The sequence below is a fragment of the Salvelinus fontinalis genome, chromosome 25 (assembly GCF_029448725.1).
Source record: "Salvelinus fontinalis isolate EN_2023a chromosome 25, ASM2944872v1, whole genome shotgun sequence".
Lineage (NCBI taxonomy): Eukaryota > Metazoa > Chordata > Actinopteri > Salmoniformes > Salmonidae > Salvelinus > Salvelinus fontinalis.
In genome coordinates, this window is record NC_074689.1 from 27,090,353 (window position 1) to 27,112,590 (window position 22,238).

Here is a 22,238-nt window from a genome sequence, read left to right on the forward strand (position 1 = left end):
CAAGGCTTTATCATTGGGTTTTTAACAAAAATGTTTGGCGATCGATTAGAAATGCCTTGGAGATCGCTCGGTTTTTGAGTGAGGTTCAATCTCGTGCTTCTCTCTGTGGGCTGATATTTGTTCTCTGCAGCAGTCCCAGGGAGCTGTGCGGCAGTCCCAGGGAGCCGTGCGGCAGTCCCAGGGAGCTGTGCGGCAGTCTCAGGGAGCCGTGCGGCAGTCCCAGGGAGCCGTGCGGCAGTCCCAGGGAGCCGTGCGGCAGTCCCAGGGAGCCGTGCGGCAGTCTCAGGGAGCAGTGCGGCAGTCCCAGGGAGCCGTGCGGCAGTCTCAGGGAGCAGTGCGGCAGTCTCAGGGAGCCGTGCGGCAGTCCCAGGGAGCCGTGCGGCAGTCCCAGGGCTACTTCACGCCTGCGCGCAGCTTAGAGGGAACATTGGTCAGAACTCCAACTAGCCAGGAGTCGGGCAGTAACCGAAAGGTCGCTGGTTCGAATCCCTTAGTCGACTAGGTGAAAAATCTGTCGTTGTGCACTTGAGCAATGCACTTAATTGCCTAATTGCTCCTGTAAGTCGCACTGAATAGGAGTGCCTGCTAAATGACTAAAATGTAAAAAATTTAAACGACTCGAGCAGGCCTAGAACCGCAAGAACACGATCTTATGTAAACCTGCACAAATCCTCACCCGTGCAACATTAATCTTAAACTCAGCATTTGTGTTGCCGCGGGATGCCTGTTTTGTTCCCATTAACAATGCATTCCAGCGCCGGAGAGACATCTGGTCATCATTAGTGTTTTCTGTGGTAGCGGCAGTGGTAGAGTTACCAGTCTCTCCTCTCTCTCTCCTCCCTCTCTCTCTCTCCTCTCTCTATCTCTCTCCCCCTCTCTCTCCTCTCTCTTCTCTCTCTCCTCTTTCTCTCCTCTTTCTTCTCTCTCTATCTCTCTCCTCTCTCCTCTCTCTCTCTCCTCTCTCTATCTCCTCTCTCTATCTCTCTCTCTCCTCCCCCTCGCTCTCCTCTCTCTCTCCGCTCTCTATCTCTCTCCCCCTCTCTCTCCTCTCTCTCTCTCCTCTCTCTCTCCTCTCTCTATCTCCTCTCTCTATCTCTCTCCCCCTCTCTCTCCTCTCTCTCCTCCCTCTCTCTATCTCTCTCCCACACTTCTCCCTCTCTCTCCTCTCTATCTCTCTCCCCCTCTCTCTTCTCTCTCTTCTCTCTCTCCTCTTTCTCTCCTCTTTCTTCTCTCTCTATCTATCTCCTCTCTCCTCTCTCTCTCTCCTCTCTTCTCTCTCTCTCTCCTCTCTCTCTTACTCTCTCCTTTCTCTTCTCTCTCTCTCCTCTCTCTCCTTTCTCTTCTCTCTCTCACCTCTTTCTCCCCACTCTCTCTTCCTGCATGTATTTTCCTCTCCTCCTCTCGTGTTCTGTTCTATCCTTTTGTAAGGATAGCCTCTAGGCTTCTGCGCTGAATAAGCCAAACATTAGGAACACCTTCCTCATATTGAGTTGCACCCCCTTCCCCCCTTCAGATCAACCTCATGGACTCTACAAGGTGTTGAAAGTGTTCCACAGGGATGCTGGCTCATGTTGACTCCAATGCTTTCCACAGTTGTGTCAAGTTGGCTGGATGTCCTTTGGGTGGCGGACCGTTCTTGATACACACAGGAAACCCAGCAGGTTTGCAGTACTTAACACAAACCAGTGCACCTGGCACCTAATACCATACCCCGTTTAAAGGCACTTAAATCTTTTGTCTTTCCCATTCCCCCTCTGAATGGCACACATACACAATCCATATCTCAATTGTCTAAAGGCTTAGAAACCAGTCTCCTCCCTGTCATCTACACTGATTTAACAAGTGACATCAATAAGATATCATAGCTTTCACCTGGATTCACCTGGTCAGTCTACATCATGGAGAGAGTTTTGTATACTCAGTGTATAGTCTCCCCTTATCTCCCATGTACTTCTCAACTCCTCTGTCTCCTCTCTCCTCTGTCTACTCTCCTCTCTCCTCCGTCTCATCTCCCCTCTCTAGTCTCCTCTCCTCTCCTCTGTCTACTCTCCTCTTCCCCCTCCTCTCCTCTGTCTACTCTCCTCTCTCCTCCGTCTCATCTCCCCTCTCTACTCTTCTCTCCTCTCCTCTGTCTACTCTCCTCTCTCCTCCATCTCATCTCTCCTCTCCTCTCTCCCCTCCTCTCCTCTGTCTATTCTTCTCTCTCCTCTCCTCTGTCTCCTCTCTCCTCTCCTCTCTCCCCTCCCCTCCTCTCCTTTCCTCTCCTCTCCTCTCTCCCCTCCTCTTCTCTGTCTATTCTGCTCTCTCCTCTACTCGTCTCTCCTCTGCTCTGTCTCCTCTATCCTCTTCTCTCTACCCTCATCTCCTCTGTCTATTCTGCTCTCTCTTCTACTCTTCTCTCCTCTCCGCTGTCTACGCTCTTCTCTCCTCTCCCCTCTCCTCTCCTCTGTCTACTCTCCTCTCTCCTCTCTCCTCTCCTCTCTCCCCTCATCTCCTCTGTCTATTCTGCTCTCTCCTCTACTCTTCTCTCCTCTCCTCTGTCTCCTCTCTCCTCTCCCCTCTCCTCTCCTCTCTCCTCTCTCCTCTCCTCTCCCCCCTCCTCTGTCTACTCTCCTCTCTCCTCTGTCTCCTCTGTCTCCTCTCCTCTCTCCCCTCTTCTGTCTACTCTCCTCTCTCCCCTCCTCTCCTCTGTCTACTCCTCTCTCCTCTGTCTACTCTCCTCTCTCCCCTCCTCCCCTCTGTCTACTCCTCTCTCCTCTGTCTATTCTCCTCTCTCCCCTCCTCTCCTCTGTCTACTCCTCTCTCCTCTGTCTACTCTCCTCTCTCCCCTCCTCTCCTCTGTCTACTCTCCTCTCTCCTTTGTCTATTCTCCTCTCTCCTATCCTCTCTCCCCTCCTCTCCTCTGTCTATTCTGCTCTCTCCTCTACTCTTCTCTCCTCTCATCTTTCTCCTCTCTCCCCTCCTCTCCTCTGTCTACTCCTCTCTCCTCTGTCTACTCTCCTCTCTCCCCTCCTCTCCTCTGTCTACTCTCCTCTCTCCTTTGTCTATTCTCCTCTCTCCTATCCTCTCTCCCCTCCTCTCCTCTGTCTATTCTGCTCTCTCCTCTACTCTTCTCTCCTCTCATCTTTCTCCTCTCTCCTCTACTCTTCTCTCCTCTCCTCTGTCTACTCTCCTCTCTCCTCTCTCCTCTCTCCTCTCCTCTGTCTACTCTCCTCCATCATCTTTTGTTTTCACCGCTCCTCATCTGGTGCCAGAGACTCTCAGTGCCAGGACAGGGCTCCTGATCCAAACTTACCCCCTCTTTCTCTCTCCCTCTCTCTCTCTCTGCTGTCTCTCCCTCCCTCTCTCTCTCTCTCTCTCTCTCTCTCTACTGTCTCCCTCCCTCTCTGCCTCTCTCGCTGCTGTCTCCCTCCCTCTCTGTCTCTCTCTCCCCCTACTCACTCTTCCCTAATAAAAGCAGTGTGGGGACGTGCTCTCTCCAAGTGTGCAGCGTGTTGTGGAGCGGTAATTAGTTGGAATGTGCCCCTCCCCTGGCATGGCCCTTTACAGTTATACGACTTAAGGGCTGATTAGAACCACACTACCACACTGCTCTGATCACTGGCTGGCTCTCTCTCACAGCTCCACAGCCCAGCCATCACCATTGTTTTGTAACATTTGCCAATGTACAGGCTCACTGTGATGCTATAGCTAGTCCATGGAGCAATCATTAGCTGCGTTAGTGAACTAGTTACAACTGTAGATAGCTGATACTAGCTAGAATCTACTGTAGGAGGGGGACGAGACAATGGTGACCGCTAGTGATACCTGCCGAAACCCACAACTCTGATCAGACCACACACTACTAAACTTCACCCTTGACACCCTCACCTTTCACACCCTTACCACCTATTGTTCACCCTGCCTTAAATCTAGGGCACCTCTTAGTGTGATCTCTTTAGGCTGGCATGTTAATAATCTGCCATGTTCCTGATCACATATTTAACAAGGCCTTTACTTTAGATAAGATCAAATCAACATTATTTTACCCAAGAGGAAATATTGTTGGACATACGGCCCTGCTCCCACATACAATACACAACACATGATGTACAACACATCATTACATCAAGTTATACACAGCGGTGAACTGCATCAAAATCTCAGTCACAGAGGTATATTAAGCTCTGGTTTCAGCTCACATGTCAACATTATTATGCAGCTCATATATGCCAACCCTGGCTTAGTTCCAACTACCAACCTGTACCCTGGATCCAGGTACACACACCCCTGTGGGTGGCAGAGTGAGAGATGTAAGATGTATTCACACATGCCATCATTCATTCAGATATAGCCCTACTCTGCATGTCAGTGTATCAGCCCTAACTCAATGAGGAATTGGATGAACTGTCAATGAGGAAGCCAGAGCAACTGGGTTTTCCATGTGTTGACACCAAAGCTGTTTATCACTAGCAGCCTGATGCTGTCAGCACAGCTCTCCTCGTTAGTTCCTCTCTGTCTGCAGCTGCAGGGGGATATGAATGGATTGGCTGTTATTGAGCTTGATAGATTAGTTGGCAGTCTTCCACTTTTTTGTCTTCTAACATAGACCACTTAGCAGATGCATCTGTCCAAAGCCACTTGCATACATGTTCAATATGTGTATGTGTTCCCTGTGGGAATTAAACCCATGACCTTGGTGTCACGAGCACCACAGTCTTACCAACTGAGTCGAGCATGACCACTAGATGTTGTTTTTCATAGGAGCCTCATGGCAGAAGCCTTTAGGTTTGACCTCTGGGTATTTGTGACTTTACTCATAAACAAATTTACATGGAACAGGCTGAGCAGCTGATTGGCTCCCAAATGCTTTTTTGCGTGGCGTTTCCGTTGGGGTTTATATGTGTCATTTCTAAGGTACAAAACTGAGGCTTGTGGTTGGGGATAGAGAATTGGACCCGGCCTTTGTGACCTCACTCGAGACGCCGGCACTCTACCTGCAATATCCCTAAAGTTTTCACATTCTGAAATTATTAAAGGTTTTTAGGGAAAGATAATACCCTTTAATGGAAATGTTATACATGTGCATTTTTGAACTAATTTCTGTGTTCTATTCATGTGCTGTTCTATAAACCAATTTTTGTGTTCATGCAAGTGGCTGACTGTACAAATCACACCTATCAGTAGCTGCAAAATGCCACATTGTTTTGAGAACGAATGAAAGATATCTTAGTTTCAAGGTCTCAGCGTAGAGCCTTGTGAGGTGTTGGTCTGTCGCATGTTATGAACCAGTATTGGTCGGTCACATGAATGAAACAAAATGGTAATGATTAATTAATTATGCTAAATCATGCAAATAACTTGTCTGTGTATAGTCGTGTGTATATAAGACAACTGCTGGGACTGCCCCGGCAGAGCTCCTGATTGACATGTGTACTACAGTGCATTGAGTTGGTTGGAACCTCTCCAGATCGCTGACAATAAACAATGATTAATTTAAGATTGACTTCGAGTACTAGGATTATCACCCCTTCATGTTGAATAACTTAAATCATCAATTGCAAAGTAGTTTGCATGAATGTAGACGGACAATATTCTTGGTCCGTTGAAAACGGAAGTTGACCAATCACCAACCAGGTATCCAACTAGTCATACTGTTCAGTGAACCGGCAGTAGCCTACCAGGGGGAGTGCTGATGACTAGACAACCCCCTTCATCCTCTCACGGTGTGTAGTGATGTAACAGTGGGTGCGGCCTGTGAACAGACTGAGAGCCTGTTTGTGAGAGCCAGGAGGAAGAGGTGTAATCAGATCCCTCAGGAGGTTCATAAGAGAGCGGTTGGTTCGTTCGCTGCCTCCTCTGTTGAACATTGCGGTTTGAAGCCCGCAGCTGCACGCTGCATGGGAGCAGTCGCCTCAGTTAAATAAACAGGGCTTCGTCAAACGCAACTTGTTCAATCATTTACGATACCCCGCGGACGATAGTGAGGAGATTACTGACTTTGGTATTTTCCCCAGCGAGAAAGACTTGTTTGTTTTGCCCTGTGAAGATTTCACGATAGGGGGGCGAGTGATCACACAGAGCGCTCATTCATTGTGGCAGTGTGATACATACAGTATAGGGAAAATATGTAGCCAGGCAGATTTCGCTTTTACCATGTAGGCCCATTTCAAATTAACAACTGATTAGGCTGCTCTAAATTGATTTGTATTTTAGTTCTGTAGTTGCCGACTCCAGTATAGATACTAAAACCGAGAGGACCTTGCTGTGGAGAGGATTTTAGATAGGTTGAACCACAGTTGAGTTTGAGGTTCCCACCACAGCTAACAAACCCCCCAAAACTCTTTGATCTCATGCTGGACTATTATACAGATGTCGATCTTATTTTGATCACCCTGAGAACGTTCCTGCAATGCTGGACATTTTAGTGTATTTGAGGTTTAAAAAAGCTTCTTAAGTTTGTAATTTACACTTGGAAATTTCAGACTTGATTTTCCCTTAAGAAAAATGGATCAACCCTTGCAAAAATATCTCTTAATTATAATCGACACAATTCACATTTGCTGTTGCTGCAGGATTATTTTCCTGCTGTAGCAAATTGGCTCAAATTAAGATCCTACATGTGTGCCATGAGAGACTAATGTTTTGAGGAAATTATACCAATTACTCTCAGATGACCACATGTGCCTACAACATGTGCCTATTTTTGAATAGTTTTGTTTTATAGCAATAGTTTTCTTTTCCTGTGTTCATAAATTGGTGATTTTACATCTAATTAGTTGTAAAATCACCAGATGATATAAAATCACCAGATGGTGTAAAATCACCATCCAATTAGCTGTTTCTCTTACAAAATGTTGGTAGTTTTTCCCTCAAATTGTATTTATTATGATGAATATCAAACATTCCACTATTCCAATACAGGGCCATTGAATTTCCTTTTTTTGCGGTGCCTTACCCTTGGCGGCCATTTTGCCAAACCAGAAAAAGTCTTTAACTCTGCCTTGTCGAAAAAGGACCCGTAAGTAAGCATTTCACTGGTAGTCTTCACCTGTTGTTAACAAAGCATGTGACAAATAACATTTGATTTGATTTGAACTCCTTTAAAAAAAAACCTGAAGTTGGTTTCTAAATTTCCTTCTATATTGAAATTTGAAGTACATACTATACGATAAGAACGTGTTAACTGATGTCTAGCATCTACCACAGTTTTGAGTCAGCTAGTCTGCTTAGTGCTTTTGAAGTGAAGCCCACATTCTGTCTCGTCTCCAGCGTCCCACACCTAATCTCATTTCTCTTAATGCTCATCCATCCTGTTCTGTCCCAGGAGATTCATTTCTGTTCCCCTAACCTTGTTAGGAAAGTCTGTCACCTAACGCATGTCACTTTATAATCTAATGTACAGACAAACAGGATAATAATTAGTCTTTATGTGCATTTGAAATGCAGCTGTTCACATCATGTATTGTTTGTGAATGGGAGAAGGATAACAGCATGTACAGTATTCTGTATATAGTACACAGACTGGATATGGACAGAAAGTATTCACATCAGCCTGAATTTAAAATTGATCATATACATAATACCTCATCATGTCAAAGTGGAGTTATGTTAAAAAAAATTTTTACTAATTAATAAAAGATGAAAAGCTTATAAAGATGAGGACCAAGAGCAAGAGAGGGAGTGTGGTGATGTAGTGTCCACAACTAAAGAATCATTGTGGAATCTGAAAAGACACATATCCAAAAAGCATGATGGTGTACTTACTTCCGTGCACATGCTAACAGAAAGGAACGAAGTGGGTAGATAGCTAAGTGTGTCATTGTAGTAAAGTATTTATAAAACAAAAATTTGATCTCATTAAAGTTTAGATTATTTTCGTTATTTTATCAATACAGTAGGCCGTTAATGACTTTGACCCAATAGTTATGGCATATTATCTCTTTCACGGAGCCTTCCATTTTGATAGGGTTATTTCACCTAAAATCTTTTAGGCCTACCAACAACAAAAAAAGAAAAATGTGCATCCTGCCCAGCCTGGTAAGAGGAGCCCGAAGGGTGTTAAGCATCCCCAGTGGCTCTACAAACGCTGATGGGATATTCCCCACTGGCTCTGCAAACGCTGAGAGGATATTCTCCAGTGGTTCTGCAAACGCTGAGAGGATATTCTCCAGTGGTTCTGCAAACGCTGAGAGGATATTCTCCAGTGGTTCTGCAAACGCTGAGAGGATATTCTCCAGTGTCTCTGCAAACGCTGAGAGGATATTCTCCAGTGTCTCTGCAAACGCTGAGAGGATATTCTCCAGTGGCTCTGCAAACGCTGAGAGGATATTCTCCAGTGGTTCTACAAACGCTGAGAGGATATTCTCCAGTGGTTCTACAAACGCTGAGAGGATATTCGCCAGTGGCTCTGCAAACGCTGAGAGGATATTCTCCAGTGTCTCTGCAAACGCTGAGAGGATATTCTCCAGTGTCTCTGCAAACGCTGAGAGGATATTCTCCAGTGTCTCTGCAAACGCTGAGAGGATATTCGCCAGTGGCTCTGCAAACGCTGAGAGGATATTCTCCAGTGGCTCTGCATGTGCTGAGAGGATATTCTCCAGTGGTTCTACAAACGCTGAGAGGATATTCTCCAGTGGTTCTACAAACGCTGAGTGGATATTCGCCAGTGGCTCTGCAAACGCTGAGAGGATATTCTCCAGTGGTTCTGCAAACGCTGAGAGGATATTCTCTGCTGCTGGCATGCTCTCCAGGCACCATCGCATGAGCCTGAAGCCATAGACTCTGTTTCTAAAAACGAATTCAAAGGCACTGGAGACTGAGCCTAATCATGCATTTTTTGTTTAATTTGTATTTAATTTTAAGTCACAGCCTATATGCACAATTTATAGACTATAATGATATAACACAACAAAATGTTGAATAAGTGAAGGGGTATGAATACTTTCTGAAAGCAATGACGCAAGGGCAACATCTATTGAATTCCAGGGATTTATGTTATGAATATACATAATAACCTGCTCATCTTTTCCCTGTGTTACTTCCACCATATGGCCTGATATGAACGGCTGTTATTAACTGACCTTTATTAAATGCAATGTGCTGTACACTATAGCTCATGGCTAATGTAAACCAGAATGTTAACCATTTGCAATTTATTGACATCCATATGCCTTTTTCCTGGTTTGATATGATGATATGATGACATGATAGCAGTCTTCTAATATAATTGCTATATAAATCCAAACGCACTGGCTGATGTTTAGTGAAAAGTGCAGGTCTTCTGCATTGCAGGCAGTCGTTAGAGTGGGTTTAGTCCTTTTGTGCAATAAAAAGAGACAACTGGTTGAAATGGTCGTTAAACGTGGTCCTGCTGAATGTCACTGTCAAGCAGACCGCTAATCTCTCCTATAACCCCTCTCATTGATAATTACAATGGGACGTAACTCCTGGGACCCTCCTTAACCCTTACCAGCAGTTTTACTGCAACATGGTTCTGCAGCAAATGCTTAACAGGGCTATGAGCACAGCTCTAGTGTCTCACTCTTTACACACAAACACTCAAAGAATCATATTGGGTACATACTATACTATGACTTTTGTTGAATTGAGTTCTCTCAACAAAGCAGAGCATCTCAGAAAAACAGGGCTACTCAACAAAGCAGGGCTACTAAGAAAATACATTTCTACTCAACAAAGCAGGGCTACTCATAAAATACGTTTCTACTCAACAAAACAGGGCTACTCAACAAAGCCATTTCTACTCAACGAGGCAGGGTGTCGTTTCTAATCAACGAGGCAGGGTGCCGTTTCTAATCAACGAGGCAGAGTGTCGTTTCTACTCAACGAGGCAGGGTGTCGTTTCTAATCAACGAGGTAGGGTGCCGTTTCTAATCAACGAGGCAGGGTGTCATTTCTAATCAACGAGGCAGGGTGCCGTTTCTAATCAACGAGGCAGGGTGCCGTTTCTAATCAACGAGGCAGGGTGCCGTTTCTACTCAACGAGGCAGGGTGTCGTTTCTACTCAACGAGGCAGGGTGTCGTTTCTAATCAACGAGGCAGGGTGCCGTTTCTAATCAACGAGGCAGGGTGCCGTTTCTAATCAACGAGGCAGAGTGCCGTTTCTAATCAACGAGGCAGAGTGCCGTTTCTAATCAACGAGGCACGGTGTCGTTTCTTCTAATCAACGAGGTAGAGTGTCATTTCTACTCAACGAGGCAGGGTGCCGTTTCTAATCAACGAGGCAGAGTGCCGTTTCTAATCAACGAGGCACGGTGTCGTTTCTTCTAATCAACGAGGCAGGCTGTCGTTTCTACTCAACGAGGCAGGGTGCCGTTTCTACTCAACAAGGCAGGGTGCCGTTTCTAATCAACGAGGCAGGGTGCTGTTTCTACTCAACGAGGCAGGGTGCCGTTTCTACTCAACGAGGCAGGGTGCTGTTTCTAATCAACGAGGCAGGGTGTCGTTTCTAACAAGGCAGGGTGTCGTTTCTAACAAGGCAGGGTGTCGTTTCTAACAAGGCAGGGTGTCGTTTCTAATCAACGAGGCAGGATGTCGTTTCTAATCAACGAGGCAGGGTGTCGACTCCACGAGGCAGAATGCAGTTTCTAACGAGGCAGGGTCAAGGCCCTAGCTACAAGGTGTACATGTTATTAACTTCTGCGTTGATACTGATTGTATTAATCTTCTTTCCCCAGGAAAAGAAGGAAGAGGAGGTTGAGAAAGAGGAGGAGAAAAAGGAGGAGGTTGAGTTGGAGGAGGACGACCTGATGTTCGAGGAGGACTTTGAGACGGGCGAGGATGGAGATGGAGAGATGACTGGGGACGAGGTGGAGGAGGGAGGAGAGGGGCAAGAAGGGGATGGAGATGGAGAGATGACTGGGGACGAGGTGGAGGAGGGAGGAGAGGGGCAAGAAGGGGATGGAGATGGAGAGATGACTGGGGACGAGGTGGAGGAGGGAGGAGAGGGGCAAGAAGGGGATGGAGAAGTAGAGGAGGAGAGCACCAAGATGAAGATCCTTCGTCAGATAGCGGCGATGGCATCCAAAGTCAAGGAGATCATTGGGAACCTTATTACCACTGCAGGGAAAGTAGTAGTCACCATTCTACTGGGCCTTACAGGTAAGTGTCTTCACTCAAACGAATGACTGCAATCCATAATCATCAGAGCAGCGCAATTACTCCATTTGTAATTTGCTTAAATTGACATGATTGAATCCCTGATTTAATTTAATAAAATGTTAAATACAGTGTAAATATTCAATATTCAATATTTGTATTAAGACAATACAGTTACATCTCCCCACACATCTATTGTAGATTACCAGGATGAACCTTGTTTCCCAAAGACTTTCTGAATGTTTAACTTCCTTTCCTGAAATGCTGAAATTACCAATTGTGTTGGGAGTTTTCATACTCAAGTGTGAAATGTACGAATCAGAGATGAGATTTGACAACGACGTAAAGGTGTAATACAATGTATACTTCTCCATCCAGTCTCACGGAGGATGTTCCATTAGTCACTATGTCCCCACTCTGCTTCTGTGCTGTTCCAGGCATCATGTTGCCCTCTCTGACCTCTGCAGTCTACTTCTTCACCTTCCTCGGCCTGTGTACCTGGTGGTCCTTCTGTCGGCCATTCCACCCGCTCATCTTCAGCTGTCTGTGTGTCCTCATGGCCATCTTCAGCGCTGGACACCTGGTGATTCTCTACCTCTACCAGTTCCAGTTCTTCCAGGAGCTCATCCCACCCGGGGATAGCTACGCCAGGTGTGTGTGTGTGTGTGTGTGTGTGTGTGTGTGTGTGTGTGTGTGTGTGTGTGTGTGTGTGTGTGTGTGTGTGTGTGTGTGTGTGTGTGTGTGTGTGTGTGTGTGTGTGTGTGTGTGTGTGTGTGTGTGTGTGTGTGTGTGTGTGTGTGTGTGTGTGCACGTTTTCATGTAGTTTCAAGGGCAATGCACATGCATCATCCATAAAAAGCAACCCACATTTGCATAACATCTGCTTACAGGATCATTTTGAATCCCAGCATATCAGCATAACATCATCAGTGTGTAATCCTCTAGATTAGGAATACAAGAACACAGAGGCTGACTGAGGCTCTGACGGTGACCAATATTATTCCCCCAAACACATGTGGCTGGAGGGGAAAAGACCCCCAAATCTAACCTAGCAATCCAATCAAGTGTCAACGTCTGAGCTAGTTGCATGTCAGAGTGGGTGTCAGGTGTCCGTCTGTTGGCTTTGGTCCTAAATTACGATCCGACCGTGAGAGTGGTGGTATTTCTTGTGGAAGAGATTGCTTGTGTCAAGTTGAAAGGGTGAAGATGTATCTCTCCCTCTTTCTCTCTCTCTCTCTCTCTCTCTCTTTCTCCTTTTTCCTCCCCTCTCTTTTCTTTCACTATATTAAAAAAAAGAAAGGCAGAGGAATTCCTATGAAAAGCATCACAGGGAGCTGTCAGTGGGTGGTACACCTTTAAGATTGCCACACGTGCGTTGCCTCTGCTCCAGACAACACACAACAATGTGTTTGACATCTGCTGGAGGCCGGAGATCATGGTGTATTTCATCTGGCCCCGGTGTCAGACACTCAGCCCAACTGAGCAAAGGAGAACTTCAGAGCAAAGGAGGATTTTTGAACGGGAATTGCAGTTGGGATGTTGTCATGCCCTGCAAATGTTGTGTTTTGTGTGGAGTGGAGTTGAACTTGATATTGGCCAAGAGGTTATGTAACGTATTTGGACGTATTTGGGCTTAATTTATAGAGAAGTAAATGAAGGTTGTCAAGGAATGATATGACATCGCTTGTTGTTGTTGTTTATCTTTAAAGAGGCTATATACAGAACTATTTCCTCTGGTAGTGCTCCTGAGCCAAAAGGTGTCCCCCAAATAAACCAAGGATGTGTTAAGAAATTGATCAATATTATATCATACACTACTGTTCAAAAGTTTGGGGTCACTTGATAATGTCCTTGTTTTTGGAAAAAATAAATAAATAACATCAAATTGATCAGAAATACAGTGTAGACATTGTTAATGTCGTAAATGACTATTGTTGCTGGAAACGGCAGATTTTTTATGGAATATCTACATAGGCGTTCAGAGGCCCATTATCAGCAACCATCACTCCTGTGTTTCAATGGCATGTTGTGTTAGCTAATTTACATTTACATTTACATTTAAGTCATTTAGCAGACGCTCTTATCCAGAGCGACTTACAAATTGGTGCATTCACCAGCTAATCCAACTTTATCATTTAAAAGGCTAATTGATCATTAGAAGACCCTTTTGCAATTATGTTAGCACAGCTGAAAACTGTTGTTCTGATTAAAAAAGCAATACAACTGGCCTTCTTCAGACTTGTTGAGCATCTGGAGCATCCGCATTTGTGGGTTCGATTACAGACTCAAAATGGCCAGAAACAAAGCACTTTCTTCTGAAACTCATCAGTCTATTCTTGTTCTGAGAAATGAAGGCTATTCCATGTGAGAAATTGCCAAGAAACTGAAGATCTCGTACAATTCTGGGTACTACTCCCTTCACAGAACAGCACAAACTGGCTCTAACCAGAATAGAAAGAGGAGTGGGAGGCCCCGGTGCACAACTGAGCAAGAGGACAAGTACATTGGAGTGTCTAGTTTGAGAAACAGACGCCTCACAAGTCCTCAATTTGCAGCTTCATTAAATAGTACCCACAAAACACCAGTCTCAACATCAACAGTGAAGAGGCGACTCTGGGATGCTGGCCTTCTAGGCAGAGTTGCAAAGAAAAAGCCATATCTCAGACTGGCCAATAAAAAGAAAAGATTAAGATGGAAAGAACACAGACACTGGACAGAGTGGCCAGCACAGTCACCGGATCTCAACCCTGCTGAGCTTTTGTGGAATCAGCTTGACCGTATGGTACGTAAGAAGTGCCCATCAAGCCGATCCATCTTGTGGGAGGTGCTTCAGGAAGCATGGGGTGAAATCTCTTCAGATTACCTCAACAAATTGACATCTAGAATGCCAAAGGTCTGCAAGGCTGTAATTGCTACAAATGGAGGATTCTTTGAAGGACACAATTATCATTTCAATTAAAAATCATTATTTATAACCTTGTCAACATCTTGACATCTTGACTATATTTCCTATTCATTTTGCAACTCATTTCATGTCTGTTTTCACGGAAAACAAGGATATTTCTAAGTGACCCCAAACTTTTGAACAGTAGTGTGTGCATACATGCAACACTCAAGCCAACATTTAAGGTAACGAATAAGCAACTAAACAGCCTCTTTAAAGCGGCAATCAGCAGTTTAAATAATAACAAAGGGTAATCCCCGCCCCTCTTTAGGCAAAAACTATTGGGATTTGGGCTGGAGAAATGTAACCACTCTCAAATTCAAAGACTGAGCTATGGATACAAGGACTGACCATCCATGATATCAAAATGATAATTTTAACCCTGTTTTGAGGTTGTATAGTGTTTGTTTACATGTACTTTGTTTGCAAACATTGGAGTATCATTTTGGGTTCTGATGGGGTATGACAGTTGAACTAAGCTCATAGGCATTTGTAAGTGCTATTCTTCAAGAATCAAATGGGATCTATAGATAAAGGGAGGGAAGGAAACAATGATGACGATATGAGATATCAGACCAAAACCTCCAGTAAAAACTCTCAAAGTATTTTCAAAATGTACTGCACCTTGTCTCTATGTGCGTAGAATTTGGATTTGAGATTATACATTTAATTTCATATGTGACATTTCCTGACGGAGGAAAGCAGATTGAGGACCAGTCAAATCACTTAAAATTTCACAACCGAGAGATTATTCTCAAAGGTACGGATCATATACTAAATAACGTCATTCTAGGGCCTCCTGAGTGGCGCGGTGGTCTAAGGCAGTGCATCTCAGTGCTAGCTGTGCCACTAGAGATCCTGGTTCGAGTCCAGGCTCTGTCGCAGCCGGCTGCGACCGGGAGACCCATGGTGCGGTGTATAGTTGGCCCAGCGTGGTTAGTGGAGGGTTTGGCCGGCAGGGTTGTCTTGTCCCATCGCAGTCTAGCGACTCCTGTGACGGGTTGGGCTCATGCATACTGACACAGTCGCCAGGAGTACAGTGCTTCCTCCTCCGGCTGGCTTCTGGGTTAAGCGAGCAGTTATTGTTGGATTACTTATAACCACAGAGCAACAGGTAATAGAGTAATTGGATGGTTGAAGGTATCCCAACTAACCATTGTATTTCAATAAGATCTTTGTTAATTTAAGTCCCCATTAAGTATTTTTTATTTATTCATTTTAAAATCATCACTGTATGTCTAATAAATTAGTGTGTGTGTTTATTTCTTGAAAATAACTCTTATAATGTGGGCGTGTTAATACACATTTTTATATATTTACATACACAGCCCTGATTGGCGGATAAGATCGTCTAGACTCTAGAGGCTACCCAAATAAAAGATGACTGAATAATCAGATCAGATTAGATTGTGATGTAATGCTTTGGGCCAAAAACTTCATTTCACCTGAACAGGCAGAAATTCCAGCCATTTTTTTCCACATGCTCTTACACCAAAAGGGCATTATCATAATTTTCACAATTTCATAGTGTTATTTTGACCTCATAGCATGTAAATATAGGCTAACATCAGTATCTCACCCCTCATCTCCCTTCACACGCTGTCCCCTTATTAGGCCCTGCCGTTCCACATAGTTCAGAATACCTCTATCCTATACACCATCCTATCAACTAATACCTCTACCCTATACACCATCCTATCAACTAATACCTCTACCCTATAGAGCATCCTATCAACTAATACCTCTACCCTATAGAGCATCCTATCAACTAATACCTCTACCCTATAGACCATCCTATCAACTAATACCACCCTTACCCTTACCCACACATGCACACACACACACACACACACACGCACGCACGCACGCACGCACGCACGCACGCACGCACGCACGCACGCACGCACGCACGCACACACACACACACACACACACACACACACACACACACACACACACACACACACACACACACTCAGAGTTCATCTGGACAACTAGTGTACCCTAAGCCACACACACACATAATCCCACCCACTCTGGTACATTCTGTCAAGGTCCAGTGTCAACTCCCCTCCAGCCACCCACAAACATTTCAACCTAGGTCAACTATCCCCACGTACCCCCCTCACCCTCCCTTCCAAAAAAAGTCCCTCCATCCAGCCCCTGTCAGGGCCCAGAGAGAGCCAGACCAGGGAGAGGTGGCACAGGCCAGCCATCCGGCCCAGCTCCGGCTCCCCTCCGTTCCACAGACCCAGGTGGTTCTCATTACGCCAGCCCATTCTTGGCCCGCTCTGAAATTACACCGCTGGTTTCAGGGAACTTCACATGAATTGTGGGAGCGAGCAAGAAAAATATAAGTTGACTGAGAGAGAGAGAGAGAGAGAGAGAGAGAGAGAGAGAGAGAGAGAGAGAGAGAGAGAGAGAGAGAGAGAGAGAGAGAGAGAGAGAGAGAGAGAGAGAGAGAGAGAGAGAGAGAGAGAGAGAGAGAGAGAGAGAGAGAGAGAGAGAGAGAGAGAGAGAGACCTGAGTAAAGTGGAGACAATTAATCTAAATTAGGACATGATCAGAGTATTTTTAGAAGGAGAGTGCTGTAACAATGCTTGAACAACTCTGACAGCGAGTACAGGCGAGGGCTGGTAAATAGAGTGTTTCTGTTCCTGAGTGGCGGTAGCATTGCTTTATAAAGGCCTGGGTGAAGGATACAGGACTAATTGGTAAAAGCGCTCGCTCGCCGTGAAATGTGCCCCGCCAACTAGCCTAACAGAATACAAACACCTTAAACAGCAGTTGTCAGAGAAGTGTGTGTGATGGGGGGGTGGACCAATAGATGTTCTGTATTTGGAGTATGCTGTAACTGTGTATATTAATATTCTATGGAGGCCGCTAGGTAGTATTACGCGGTGTGTGTATGTGTGTGTATTCTGTGAAATAACAGTACAAATAAACACAATAGGATCAACCTTAAAGACCTTCTTGCTTTAACATGTTGAACGTTAGCACCCCATTCATACTCTCAAAATCACCAGGAACGACATTATATTACATTTCATACAAACCCCCTCCTCAAACAAAAAACTGTTCTAACCGTCCAGTTTTATGTGAAAGACTTAAGACACAGATACACCCATTCTGTGGTTTTTATATTTGTCCTAAAACATACACACATGTCTCCTCGGACATGAAAGACGGAGGAAAAGAAAGAACAAGCACAGGGATAAGAAATATATATCACCAAAGTAGGGCTATGGATCCTTCACTATACGCCTGCACTCATTATGGATCCTTCACTATACGCCTGCACTCATTATGGATCCTTCACTCTACGCCTGCACTCATTATGGATCCTTCACTCTACGCCTGCACTCATTATGGATCCTTCACTATACGCCTTCACTCATTATGGATCCTTCACTCTACGCCTGCACTCATTATGGATCCTTCACTCTACGCCTGCACTCATTATGGATCCTTCACTATATGCCTGCACTCATTATGGATCCTTCACTCTACGCCTGCACTCATTATGGATCCTTCACTATACGCCTGCACTCATTATGGATCCTTCACTATACGCCTGCACTCATTATGGATCCTTCACTCTACGCCTGCACTCATTATGGATCCTTCACTATACGCCTGCACTCATTATGGATCCTTCACTATACGCCTGCACTCATTATGGATCCTTCACTCTACGCCTGCACTCATTATGGATCCTTCACTCTACGCCTGCACTCATTATGGATCCTTCACTATACGCCTGCACTCATTATGGATCCTTCACTATACGCCTGCACTCATTATGGATCCTTCACTATACGCCTGCACTCATTATGGATCCTTCACTATACGCCTGCACTCATTATGGATCCTTCACTATACGCCTGCACTCATTATGGATCCTTCACTATACGCCTGCACTCATTGTGGATTCTTCCCTATACGCCATCACTCGCTATGTATCATTTCCCATACGCCTTCACTCGTTTCTTTAATGAAACCCATTATTCTACCACGTGATTGGACAATTTCATTGAATCAGAGTGCCCCAAATTATGACCCAGCCCACCACTAATAGCTAAGCACTGGGCTGATTGAGTGCAGAGTTGCCTTGCCTCTGGGCTAAAACAAAGAACCCTTTGACAGTAAAACAGGCACAATCAGTACTTTGTAGTTTAACATTTGTGGGCAACGATGCCTTTTTGATTACTACCCGAGCTTAAGTTGAAATATGTGTGCTTTTCAATTTAGACCCAAACTCCAAAATAAAAACTACTTAGGGTAGCAAAAAAGCAAATGTTGTTTTGTAATAAAATTCTGAAATGAGAAGAAAATGTCAAATGGGATTTTTGGTGTAAAGTGTATCGTAATGTCAGCGCAATAAACCCACTGTGGGCAAAAACTGGTTGAATAAACATTGTTTCCACTTCATTTCAACCCAAAATAATAAACGTCAGGTATTTTTGTATATTTTTGTCACCCAACTTTTAACCTAAATCCAATGACATGGTGATATTTTTTGTTGATTTCATGTTGAATTCACGTTAGTTGACAACTCAAACAAAAGTAAATCAAAACTAGACGTTGAACTAACATCTGTGCCTTGTGGGTGTATCAACGACTCGGGTATCTGTGTTTGTTCTTGTTGTCTATCCATTCTGTGTTCTTGTTGTCTATCCAGTCTGTGTTCTTGTTGTCTGTCCAGTCTGTGTTCTTGTTGTGTATCCATTCTGTGTTCCTGTTGTCTGTCCAGTCTGTGTTCTTGTTGTCTGTCCAGTCTGTCTTCTTGTTGTGTATCCATTCTGTGTTCCTGTTGTTTGTCCAGTCTGTGTTCTTGTTGTCTGTCCATTCTGTGTTCTTGTTGTCTGTCCAGTCTGTGTTCTTGTTGTCTATCCATTCTGTGTTCTTGTTGTCTGTCCAGTCTGTGTTCTTGTTGTGTATCCATTCTGTGTTCCTGTTGTCTATCCCTTCTGTCTTCTTGTTGTCTATGCATTCTGTGTTCTTGTTGTCTATCCATTCTGTGTTCTTGTTGTCTATCCAATCTGTCTTCTTGTTGTCTATCCATTCTGTGTTTTTTAATGTATGACAGATTAGTTGTATATTAGTTCTTCTTTCTGAATCATATTTACTGTGTATCTTCTTGGTAAAACCATGACTATTGTCATGGCTGAATCAGAATTAGTTAGGTAACATAGATAAATAATATGTTTTATTTTATTCTTGTCTTTAGAATGTCTTCTATTGGACTATACTCTTGGCAGTTGCAGTTATCCCTTCTCAGCTAGGGCTTAGTCACTTGGGGCCCAGAGAGGGGAGAGCTCAGGCTTGTCTTCATATGTCAATGTATCTGTTAAACCATGTGATGATATGTAGAATATCAGAAGGGGAGGAGGACAGAATGGAGGCTTGTCTTCTTATGTGAATGTGTCTGTAACTATTGTATGTCCCCTCTGGGGTTGCCCTTATCTTGACCTAGTATATAACCTAAGAGGCTCACTGTCTTTTCTGAGCTTGTCCAGGAGGGGTGTATTTGAGATGGGAGTGTCTAGAATTGACAATTGATATGCCATTGGATGAGGTAATGTTTTGGTACCAAGCACGAGATTGGAACCTCGTCTAAAGAGACCAAACTGAACGATAATTTATAGCTAATGCTATCTGGATGGGATACTCCTCTTTCAAGTAAAAGGTTCTTTGTAATATTCCTAAGATCTGTTGTTCGTCATGTGAGTTGAGAGGGGTGTGTCTTGGCTATAACTGATACTAAGAATTGTTTTGTAGGGACTCTCAGAGAATTCATTTATAGACACTGAAATGATCTGAGAGTCAAAAAGGGCTATGGTGAAGCTCATATATAATTAAAGATCAACTTTATAATATAACTGTGACTTGTGTGTGGTTTGCTCTCTCAATGTTTAGTAATACAGGAAATTACCACGACAATATCCATGGCAGATTAGAATGACCCACACAGTGCCCTGTGGCCTTTGATTTCATGTCAATCATATATTTCCTTGATTCCTTGGGTCCTCTCTCCTCGCCTCCTCCTCCTCCTCCCCTCGGACCTCCTCCAATGCGTTTTGAGAAAGAGGCAAGGAGAGAGAGGACACGAATAAGGAAATACTATTGATATTCACCCTATATGCCACTTGATTGAAAACACACCAGTACTCAGTGGTCAGCTTTCTCCAGCTGTGGCAGCAGTGCTTGGGCATGAAAGCATCTGGTTTGGAGGTTGTCTATGCCAAGAAGGCCGAGGAAATTACACTTCATATTTTCTTACTCTGGCCAGAGTTGAAAAGAGCCACTCACCCAAACCCATCGTATTCCATTACGATGTGCATTCTAAGGTCTAACTATTAATAAGACAAGCTGCAGTTTTAGAATGTTAGTATCACAGGCCAACCTTACATTACTCCTAACAGGACACAAGGGCCGTGATCCCAAAGAAAACAATTCCAGTCAATTATAGTGGCATGATATATATACAGTACCAGTCATTTACTATACTAGAATAATAGATTATTTGAAGTCGCCACCCTTTGCCTTGATGACAGCTTTGCACACTCTTGGCATTATCTCAACCAGCTTCATGAAGTAGTCACCTGGAATGCATTTAAATTAACAGGTGTGACTTGTTAATAATTCATTTGTGGGATTTCTTTCCTTCATAATGCTTTTGAGGCAATCAGTTGTGTTGTTACAAGGTAGGGGTGGTAACAAGAAGATAGCCCTATTTGGTAAAAGACCAAGTCCATATTATGGCAAGAACAGCTCAAATAAGCAAAGAGAAATGACAATCCATCATTACTTTAAGACATGAAGGTCAGTCAATACAAAACATTTCAAGAACATTGAAAGTTTCTTCAAATGCAGTCTTAAAAACCATCAAGGCTATGATGAAACTGGCTCTCAAGATGAAGATGACAACACAACTGATATAATACTCTCTCCCTCTCTCCCTCCCCTCCCACCTTCCCCCCTCCCTTCTCCCTCCCTCCATCCTGCCTTTCCCTCCCTCTCTCCATCCTCCCCTCCCTCCCTCCCTCCATCCTGCCTTTCCCTCCCTCTCCCTCTCTCCTCCCCTTCCTCCCCCTTCTCCCTTCCCTCACTCCATCCTGCCTTTCTCTCCCTTCTCTCCATCCCTCCCTCTGTTTTCCCTCCCTCCCTCCCCTCCCTCCCTCTCTCCACCAGTCTGTTTGGTATCTTGTCGGTGGTCCAGTCCGACTGCTCCCACACCTGGATGTTCCGGGTCAACCCGGCACTGTCCTGGCACCACTATGTCAACCCCATCATGCTGCTGCTGCTCTACTACACCCTGGCCACACTCATACGCCTCTGGCTGCAGGACCCCACAGACACGGTGAGTTGCCTTTACTGTAACACGGTGGCCATTTTGGGGGCAGGGCCCCAGTGGTACACGGTGAGCTCCCCTATAGACAGGGTTGGGTAGTAACAGATGACATGTAACGGGGATTACGTAATCCAATTGCAAAAATGAAGCAACTGTAATGAGCCCGGATTACTTTAAAAAAAAAATTTAAAAAGGATTACAGTTACATTCTTAAAAAACTGCTGATTACATGAAGGATTACTTCATCTGATATCAATAAGACAATTGTCTGGACTCCATAGAGTTGCTGCTTGCTACTTGGTAGTATATTTAGAGTGCACACTGCACTTCCAGGAATGCGAGGGAAACACTGTTTTAAAACACAGGTGTTAATGTTTAAAAGAAGAAGGTCGTAATCTTTCTGTAAGTCTCCATTTTATTGATCAACTCTTACATTGAGCGAAGGGAAGTCACGTCGGGCATTCAATGTACTGTTTGGTCGACCTATCAATTACACAGCAAACTATAAGCATTAATTAGGCTATATGAATGAATTAATGAATGAATGTTATGTTAACGAAATGTTATTTTCGTGTCAAATCGTCAGTTGGCAACCCATCCCTTATGGGATTAATTGACACATAAACAAACATTACAATAATTCACTGTGGTAATTAAATGATTATTCTTCTTTCAGCGTTCTATGCATTGTCCATCACATAAAGAGTGAAAATAAATATATCACTAAATACAATACATCAATACATAATAGTCAATAAGGTTATCCAGACAATAATTACATCCCTAGAGCATTACAATAATATACATACATACATACACACTGCATATATACACATACATACA

General features: G+C 44.2%; 1 protein-coding gene across 1 annotated transcript in view; it reads left to right on the forward strand.

The window, feature by feature from the left end:
- LOC129823055 (piezo-type mechanosensitive ion channel component 2-like) overlaps positions 1–22,238 on the forward strand; it is a 196,054-nt gene that overhangs the window by 112,047 nt on the left and 61,769 nt on the right. The window contains exons 6-9 of the mRNA XM_055881739.1: positions 10,677–10,808; positions 10,929–11,100; positions 11,535–11,748; positions 21,236–21,404. Coding sequence (XP_055737714.1) covers positions 10,677–10,808; positions 10,929–11,100; positions 11,535–11,748; positions 21,236–21,404 — 687 coding nt within the window. The remainder of the gene's footprint in view (positions 1–10,676; positions 10,809–10,928; positions 11,101–11,534; positions 11,749–21,235; positions 21,405–22,238) is intronic.